Here is a 9,511-nt window from a genome sequence, read left to right as displayed (position 1 = left end):
AGGAAGGAGAAGGAAGGAAGAAAGGAAAATAAAAGAAAGAAAGAAAGAAAGAAAGAAAGAAAGAAAGAAAGAAAGAAAGAAAGAAAGACTAGATATAACTTAGCCCAAAGAAGATTGGAGGTTAAAAATCATAACATTTTTGTCATTTTTAGTTAAAATAAAATAGTTCCATTTTACATGTACATTTCCTTCATTGTTTGAGTTTCAATGGACTGTTTTGGTGAATTAAACTATAAAACTACCAGTCATGATCCTACCATTTAAGAGGATTCCACTCTGGGCTTGTAACCAAATAATATATACGGTGGGAGGACTGCAGTAGAGAGCCCTGGCTAACTTCAAGCTTGACTGCTCCAGGCTCATGGGACACACTGGGCAGTACCCTCACCCCAGCCATGAATACTGAAGGACTCTCAGTTTCACCTCTACATCTCTCAGCAACTCAAGTGGGGCCATTATGTTTCTGATACATAAAAGTGAGTGAGCAAGGAGTGATTCTACTAGCTTTTGTTTCAGTAATAATGGAAACTCACAGCATGGGAAGGAAAGCTTACCCCTCGGAAAAAAAAGTGGAATCCTCCTATCACAGACAAAATCTCTCCAGTGACTCGGAAATAGTCTCCAACCGTGTTTTTCATCTTATAGGGAGGCTGTGAGATGCAGAGAAGTTGGTAAGTCCGTTTATTCATCCATTCATCCATCCATCCATCCATTCACTCATTCATTCAACATTTACCTGGTGCCAAGCTCTACAATTAAGACCCAGCCCCTACTTCAGAGGCACACCCTCCATTAAGAGAGCGAGACAGACACAAAGACAATACATTATTACGATGATACATACAAGGTCCCTTTGTGAGACCTAGTTTCCCTGAAGTGGCAGCCTCCACATGTCAAATAGAGAATCCTATGGGTGATGTCCTTGCTGAGGGAGGGAGAGGCCATCCCCCGCATACCTATGGCTGCAGTCCTTGTGTTTCAGCCACCTTTATGTAGAGTAGATTACCAACTATGTGTTGTAAGCACTAGTTGACTAGCTTGTCTTATTAGCACATTTCTCTTTTCTCTTAAAATGGAATCATTGAATGACTTTAATAAGTGAATAGAAGTCTGGTGCCCCCTAACTAGGGAAACTGAGTTTCTAAACCAAATCAAGCATGGTGGCACCCACCAATACTCCCAGCACTGTCAGAGGCTGAGGCAGGAGGATCACGAGTTCAAGCCTGCCCAAGCAACTTAACAGCTAAATAAGACCCTATCTCAAAATAAAAATAAACAAATAAATAAATAAAGTTGGGCATGTAGCACAGTGTTAAGATCCCAGGTTCAATCACCAGTACAAAAAAAAAAGAGAAAAAAATCACCAGAAAGGTGCCCTAGATATAAAGGCAGCAAATGAAGTGTCCTGGGTATTTAACAAGAGGACTCATTCAGAAACTCCATAGAGCTCATGGCTCTGGATAGAAAGAAAACTCCCATCTTAAGCTGATTTTATGGAAGGCCCAGGGCTTGGCACAGAAGAAGCACTCAAAAGTGTAAGTCCAGGAAATGAATAATGAGCAAATAAATGAACAAAACAGAGCAGGCAAGCTGGGTGGCAACAGGATGGGGTCTTATGCCGTGCTGTGACCCTACAGATATCCAGCCGAGAAGCTGCTTCCTGAGCCCAATTCCTACATCCTTTCTGCATGTGCCCATGCCTGAAAGCAGGGACCCAAGTGATCACACTCAGCCTCTCTGGACTGCAAAACTAAAGAAGAAGGGCCAGGAATAGGAAAGGAGTTGGCTGCTTAGGATGGCCTGGGAGAGGGAATACTGAGCGCAGGGAAATAAGGACCTCTGGATGACCCTTCCTTCTCCCAGGAAGCCAGAAAGGAGCCCAGGGCACCTAGGGGTCTTATGGGAACATGCACACCACGCACCATACCCCCACCCTGCCTGCCAAGCCCCAAGTCACTGGCCGCACCAAGCCATCCACCGGCCTATAGTAGGCGGCCATGGTGAAGATGATCATATACAAACAGTAGATGAAGAAGTTGAAGTAGAAGATGCGCTTGACGAATCTGTCCCACTTGTCCTGTAGAAGTCGGTTCAAAGGCTCCACCAGGAGCATGTCATGGCGATTCTGAAGAAGCAAAATGAAGCAAACTCACTCCCTTGCCAGGGGCCACCTTGTACCCCCACAACAGTGCCTGGTGCTGCTTATGTCCATGTTTCCTTCACAGGTCTGGCATGACCACACCTCAGCCTGCCAAGTAGCTGAGTATCACCGGAGGCCTGAACCAGCAGGCAGACAGGCCCCTGGGCTGGTCCCAGTTGTGTGTGGCTCACCGCATGACCCATCCTCTTGGCCTCAGTGTTGCATGGGTACAATAAATAGAGGCAAAACTGAACGAGCCCTAAATGCTAACTAAGGGCCTGTTGCATTGCCTAACATTCTACCCCTACTATCTCTAATTACTCATTCCCGAGAGGAATCCTTATAGTTCCCATCATAACAGGAAGAAGATGCCTCAACTAGAGCCAGGCATGAGGCAGTTTTTCTTGGGGGCAGAGGAGCAGGAAGGAGCCTCTGGATGCTTTATTTCTCACATTTCCAGCCCTGGGTCAGGCTAGGGTGGCGATTATATGTGCATGAGGTATGAGGGGACCTGGGCAGACTTTCCTGTAGTAGGAGGCCTGGTGCCCAGGTATTGTCATTATAAATAGGCTCTGGGGCAAAAATCTCACTTAGAAAGACTTTGTTAAGTCTCACGTACAAAGACACATACAAAGGCTCACATACAAAGACTTTGTTAAGTTTCAAATGTTCGTAGGACAGATGAACCAAAATCAGCTCATCCTAACCTCTCTCCAGTTATCAAGTCCAAGCCCCAGCTGAACCTTGAATATCTTTGGGGACCAAAAGCTCCCTGTCTTTCAAGAAGCCTATGAAAAAGAGCTACCTGATGTCCTCTGGAATAAAGTTGGCTTTCTCTAATTTTCATCAATGGTTCCAGAACAAGCCCACACTCCTGACCCCCAAGAGCCTTTGGAGACATGAAGGTGACTTCTCTTCTCCATGTCAAACACCTCAGTCCTTTTTGAGGCCATTTACTACCCACAACACCCCTCCAGGAACTCTTGTGTCTGGGACTCTGAGTAGAATCTAGATTCAACCTGTAGCCCAAGTGGGGTCCAACAGGGCTGAATAAGTCTTCACTCTCCCTTGACTCTATTATTATATAAGATGACTGAAAAATATAGTGAATGTCTAAATTTTTTATGTATTATCATAAAAGACACATTGGCATCAGTCACCCTCAAAATATTTCCCCTTACTTTGAACAGTTATTCAATCATTCTTTTTTAGGGGGATGGGTACCAGCAATTGAACTCATGACCTTATGCTTGCCAGGCAGGCACTGTGCCACTGAGCTATATCCTGGCCAAAAAAAAAAAAAGAAGAAGAAGAAGAAGAAGAAAGCAGGTGTGAACTGCATGACCCTGAGACTTTCACCGGGAATCAGAATAATTGAGTAAAATGCTTTCCTCATACCTATACAAAAATAAATCTAGATAAAGCACCAAACGTAAAATACCTATAAAAGAGGTAAAAGAAAATATAGGCTATGTGTTTAATCTTAAAGTGGAAAAGGCCTTCCTCACAGTCACAGAAGCTACAAGTGGAAAAGGCTGGTCGGTTTGACCCTATCAAAATGCAAGCCTTTTGTAAGTAAAAATGATGCCATAAAGGAAGTAAAAAAGCAAGAGCCAGACTGAGAGAAAATAAAATATTTGCAACACGTGCCATAGAGAAAGGATCGATTCATTCTATAACAAGAACATGGACAAACCAAAAGGAGACGAACACCTCAGCGGAAGAAATGACAAAGAACAGTATATAGAAAATTCACCAAAGAAATATCAAAAGTCAATAAGCACATAAAAATGCTCTACCTCACAGTAATCCAGGAAATGAGAGTCAAGACATTAACAAGATAGCATTTGGGGTTAATGGATTTAAACTGGCTTCTAAAGAACTGATGATGTTCAGACTGGCAGAGATACAGGCTCTAAGCACCCACAGGTAGTAATCATGTCGATAGATTCAGTAGCTATTAAAATATTAAACGAGTGTGCTTTTTGCTTTGGTAATTCCAGTTCTAAGTATCTTTAATTGAAAAATTCTCAAACCCATGCTAAAGTGGCCTACAGCATTGTGGTAGCAAAAAACTTCAAATAAATTGAGCATCTCTGGGGATATAGCTCAGTGGCACAGTGCTTGCCTGGCAAGTGTGAGGACGTAAGTTCAATTCCCAGTACAAAATAAGTAAATAAACAAATAAACAATAAATGAATAAATAAATAAATAAATTGAGTGTCCTATGGACATTTACCCCTCATCTAAAATGAGATGGATCCATATATATTAATCTAAAACTACAAGACACGGCATAAAAGGAAAAGACCACTTGTTCTATATTATGTGTAGTATGATTCCCGATTACATAATCAAAATGAAACTACACATTTTACATGGTATAAAAGGAGGGTTGCTTTTGTCTACATACTTTGAAGTATTCTCATTTTTGTGGGATGATGATCATCTATTGCTTATGTGCTTAAGGAAAACATTCAACGGGAATGAAAAGGAAGGTGAGGCTGCAGGACCTCGGCCCCCAGGCCATAAAGTTTCCCTAGTGAGAGACCAGGCAGAGCCAGACCAGGGCTGGGGTGGGGATAGGGTGGGCATTTAAGACCTGGTGCCCTCCACAGCTGTGTGCCAGCTCTGACCACTCACAGGGGTCTCGCTGCTGCTGTAGGCGATCACCTCCAGCACTGAGTTCTTCTCGCAGGTATCAATGCAGGACAGGTCATACAACGAGGAGTGCACAGGTCCATAGGCCCACTCCGTGAACTTCCTGGACAGGTGTCTGCACTCAGGTTCTGGGATCTCCCTCTGCAGGATATAGGCCAAGACCTGCAGTGGTGCAAGAGCTCATTAGAGGCCAGCTGGGGGCCCAACCAAGCACTGCATCCACATGCAGGACACCAGCTCTGCTTGGAGAACAACTCTGCTTCCTGGCCCAAGTAGAGACCCTTCCCAAGCTTCAAGCAAGCCTCCACCTGCTCCTGACCACCAACAAGACCCACTGCCTGCTGCCTCCAATTCTAACAGCTACATCAGGCCCAACCTACCTGAGCCCCTGACTCTAGCATCAACCACTGAGGGATCACAGTGGTCCATTCTAGAAAACCCCAAGCCCAAATAGACACAGGAAATCCCAGTAATAAAATTAATATCATAAAACCAGGTGCCTAAGAGGCTCAGATGGGCAGGGACAAACTTCCAGAGTCTCTGGTACTGAGAAGCCCTTTCTGGTCCAATTCCCAGAAGTCTCAGCCTCACCATCAACCTTCTATGGCCCCTGATTGGGCCCCTATGGCCCCTGACCTGACCTACTCCAAACTATCTTCTTAAGGAAACTTCCCTGTCACTCAGAATTCTTACTCACCAGAAAGTCTCTTTTTCTACCTCACACTGAGCTTCCCCTGCCCCATGCCAAGGTCCCTGAACCCACCACCACCCAGGCACTTGGTGACACTCAGAGTGGGAAATCAGGAGTAGCTGTGTCTACCCTGTCAGGTTCTGCTCAGAAGCTCACGAGTCTTCCGACTACTCATACAAGAAATCAGAGTCCCACACATGCCATCCTCTCCCATGCCACCCTCACCACATGGGGCTCCCAGCTCAGGGCTGAAGCCCCACCCCTACCCCAATCTTCCCAGTGCTGGCAGCCAGAGCCAGGGGCGTGAACCCCTTCTTGTTGGTGAGTTCCTCCAGCTTCAGTGTAGGGTAGAGTTTGGCTCCCAGGATCAGAATCTCGTTGTACATGCTTGTCACAAACTTGGTGTTGTCGGCCGTGTTGTCAGCCACCTCCACCAGCGCGTGCAGTACCGTGTTGCCCACGGAGTCCCTGGCACTGATGTCTGCTGGTTGCCAGGAGTTCTGCAGCAAGAACTTCACGATGGCCAGCTGGTTGGTACATGCAGCCAGGGAGAGGGGCAGCTCGCCTGCAGCCAACATACGGCCATGGTGGGCTCTGGAATGAGACTGGGGGTCCCTGAACCACAGGGCCTCCCACTCCTTGTATCTCTGCCCCAAACCTCCCCCTAACACAAGACAAGATGCCAAATGTCTGCCACATGATCTCCCTACCAAAGTAGAAGCCAGGCCGCCCTTTGGTTTTCTTAAAGAAGTCCCCATTGGCTGCAGCCTGGACATCAGCTCCGTTCTCTACCAGGAGGGTCACCAATGCCATATTCCGCCTCTCAATGGCAATGTGCAGCGCAGTCTGGCCTATGAAGGATGCTCACTGTTAGTTTTGTGATCACAGCCCTGCAGTGTGTCCAGAAATTTACAACCAGGGAGGGGCCCCGGGCCAGCAGCTGCTGCTGCTGGCGGAGAAACTGAGAAGATGCCTGAGTTACCCCTCCACTACAGGAGGCCAGGCCAAGGTTCCTAAGGAAGCCCAAAGAGGTCTCAAAACAGAAGTAGAGGTTCCTGGCAACATGAAATGCCAGACTTCAAGGGAGAGGAGTCAAAACTACACAGGGGTAAAGAAAAGTAGCAGAAAGAAGTCAGAAGCAGCCAGGGACAGGGACCACCAAGTCAGTAGAGGGAGGCAGAGACTCCAGGGCCAATAAAGGAGACTGTAGATGAGGAAGGCAGGGATCAGAACCAGGAGAAACCAGCATAGTAGCTGGGCAGGGAGTAAGGGGCTTAGAGGAACAAAGATGCCCCAGACCCCTGAATGCTTGGGTTCCAGGCATGTGCATGGGTTGAGTTAGGCTGACCTGCCAGCCTCCTCACCCCTGTAGTAGCTGTCCGTGTAGCTGGCGTTGACAAACTCCTTCAAGCTGTCAGTCTGCCGGGCAATGTCCAGGAGCAGAGAGATGGTGTCGTTCTGCCCGTTGTGCAGGTTGAGCATGGCTTTCAGCAGGCAGGTCTTCCCTGTTTCGGGGTCTGAAGGGCAGAGGGAGAGTGAGAGCCCAGCCAGGGTAGGGACCCCTCCCAGAAAGTCTGCCCTTGTGGGTACCTTTGAACTCAGTGTCAGTGAGGCATTTCTTGCTCTTCTGCAGGAAAGGCAGCAGGCTGTCCAGCTCCTGGCAGTTGTTCTGAGCGACAGCATCGAAGATGCTCCTCCGATCGTAGAGCCTGGGCGGCTTCTCAGCACTGGAGGGGATGGAGTCCTGGGACAGCTGCCTAGGGACCAGAGAATACTTCATCTCATGCCCTGGTCTCCCTTCAGCCCTGAGGCCTTAGAAGCTCGTCAAGGGAACACAACTAAACCCAAGACAACCCAAAAGAGAAAAGCAAGGCGACACCTCAGTTTGATAACCTTCCAGGAAGCCAATGTAAATGTGAACCCATGTATCCCCATTTGTCCTCATCCTGTCTCTAGGCATCATGGAGAACGTCTTCCCCACTGCTTCCTCTTGCATCTGGCCCACTTGTCTCTGCTGGGGATGAGGAGGCAGGCACCTGGGAGGCGGGCTGGAGACAGGGGCTTGCATGGCCCCTGCTCGGTGTGAAGGCATCCTCACACTGCCCTGGAAGTCAGCCAGCCCATGTGCCCCAAGCAGGCTGGAGGGCTGAGGGCTCTTCTTGGAGCTTTTTTGTCCCATGTCTAAAAGCTCCTGGCCTTGAGCTTGACTAAGTGTTTGAGGCTGGTGTACACTCCAGACCTGGACACCTAGTAATCAGCTGGGAGCTAGGATCATCATATATGCCAGGTCAGTGACCATGTGTCTGGTGAGTAGTCTTCTGAGCACAGATGCTAGACCAGGCCACCTCAGAAGACCCCCAGCTCCTCGGCTCTGGGACCTTCAGCCCAGAGGTGGGATTACCTTGCCAAGTGTCCATACTGAGGCTTCCAGCAGCACAGCAAGTGGGATCTGGCAGGGAGGGAACTGAAGTCTTACCTGGTGCAGGTGGGACCGTCCCCAGGCCTTGGACCACTGACCACAGAGCTGACTGTGATGGTCGGGCAGGGAGCTGGCTTGCCTTCCTCGTAAGAGCAATCCATAGGTGATGACTCCTCCAAGTCACTCTTCCCAAAGAGCCGAGTACGGCTCTTGCTCACAGAGAAAACGTGGGGCTTGGCTGGAGGTGTCTTAGAGTTAGCATCCATTTCTGAGGGATCCAAGCTGTAGTCCTCTTGGGGTGAGTCCTCAGATTCCCTTGAGTCCATACTAGCCCATTTCTTCATCGTTGCCAGATCCTCTGTGACCTGGTAAACTACCTGTGGGCAGTCACAGAGCTAGGCTTCTTTCTAGCTCGAGTTTTTTATACATTCTTAACCTTACCTGCTTTTCTTGCCAAGACCTCTGTGAAGCAGGACACTATAAAAGTCCAACTGTGCTGCCCCCACCCTCCCCTTGATTCCCAGGGCTGTCCCATCTAAGGGACACTTGCTTCCATGCAGCCTCCACTGTGATGCTTTTTCCTCCTCTCCTTCCCTAGATCCTACCACCTCCCTTTGGGATGGAGCACTGGCCCAGCCACCTCCAGAAAACCCCCCAAATCCTCACACCACTCCCTGCTCCAGAGTGGTCCAGCTTATCGTCCATCCATCCCTCATGGCTTCTTATCACAGCCTGCCATGAGATCTAGCAATTTCTACTTGTCACTGCTTTTTCTCCCTCTGCCCTCTGATCTCCCCCTGGGCAAGGACTTTGACTGATCTGTCTTTATGAAAAAGCTATTTTGGTGTTATGAAAGAGATGAGAGAGATCAGACGCAGACCTTCCTCATTCTTACTTCTGTAGTTAGGGAAATTACTATAACAATCACTAAGGGAGTAAGACACCTCTCAATTCCTGTTTTCGAGGGAAAGTTCAGGCAGTGAAAACCCAGAGCAGATGGCCAGATGTGAACAGAGCAGACAGCTGACCACCAGCTCCTGGCAGTTTCCTGTGTTGCTCTGCTCTCAGGATGGCCTGAGTCAGTCTCCAATTCACACATCAGGTGGACCCCCTGCAGCAGGGAGTGTTCCCAGTCACAGAAAACTCCACTCTCCCATCTGTCCATTTCATCACTCGGCACCCATCTGCTGAGTCCTTCCAGGAGCCTCGCACGGTGCTGCAGGCTCAGAGAGGGGTCAGATACCATGGAGCACTGTAACCAGGTTCTAGCTAGGCCAGAGGAACCAAGGAGGGATCAAGGTGCTGAAGGAGGCTCGACGGAGGAAGGGTCATGTGACCTGGACGGGAAAGGGGAGCAGATGGAGCTGAAGCTGGAGGAGAGGGTGGTGCCCTGGAGCAGCTGGTGAAGAGAAAGTCAGAAAGATCGTAGGACAGGCGGCAGATGAGAACCTGATGGCTAGAGGCCTTGAAGGCCAAGAAACAGAATGTGGGCATAATTGCATGAACAGTAGGAAGCCAGGAGTGATTTCAGCAGCTGAGGGACCAGGTGCTGGACTGTGTCTTTAGAAGACAGCTTACTGCTGAAAATTGGTCACAGTCT

At 48.5% G+C, this 9,511-nt stretch overlaps 1 protein-coding gene across 1 annotated transcript in view; it reads right to left on the bottom strand.

Annotated features, from left to right (window-relative positions):
* Positions 1-8,255, bottom strand: part of Trpv1 (transient receptor potential cation channel, subfamily V, member 1) — a 17,699-nt gene extending 9,444 nt beyond the window's left edge. The window contains exons 1-8 of the mRNA XM_005399725.2: positions 7,969-8,255; positions 7,083-7,249; positions 6,857-7,009; positions 6,203-6,343; positions 5,759-6,057; positions 4,784-4,963; positions 1,967-2,125; positions 555-650 (exon numbers count right to left, since the gene is read on the bottom strand). Coding sequence (XP_005399782.1) covers positions 555-650; positions 1,967-2,125; positions 4,784-4,963; positions 5,759-6,057; positions 6,203-6,343; positions 6,857-7,009; positions 7,083-7,249; positions 7,969-8,255 — 1,482 coding nt within the window. The remainder of the gene's footprint in view (positions 1-554; positions 651-1,966; positions 2,126-4,783; positions 4,964-5,758; positions 6,058-6,202; positions 6,344-6,856; positions 7,010-7,082; positions 7,250-7,968) is intronic.
* Positions 8,256-9,511: the final 1,256 nt, after the last annotated feature.

The sequence above is a fragment of the Chinchilla lanigera genome, unplaced genomic scaffold, assembly GCF_000276665.1.
Source record: "Chinchilla lanigera isolate Chin_1 unplaced genomic scaffold, ChiLan1.0 scaffold00066, whole genome shotgun sequence".
NCBI classification, from domain to species: domain Eukaryota; kingdom Metazoa; phylum Chordata; class Mammalia; order Rodentia; family Chinchillidae; genus Chinchilla; species Chinchilla lanigera.
This window is presented reverse-complemented; position numbering and strand designations above follow the sequence as displayed.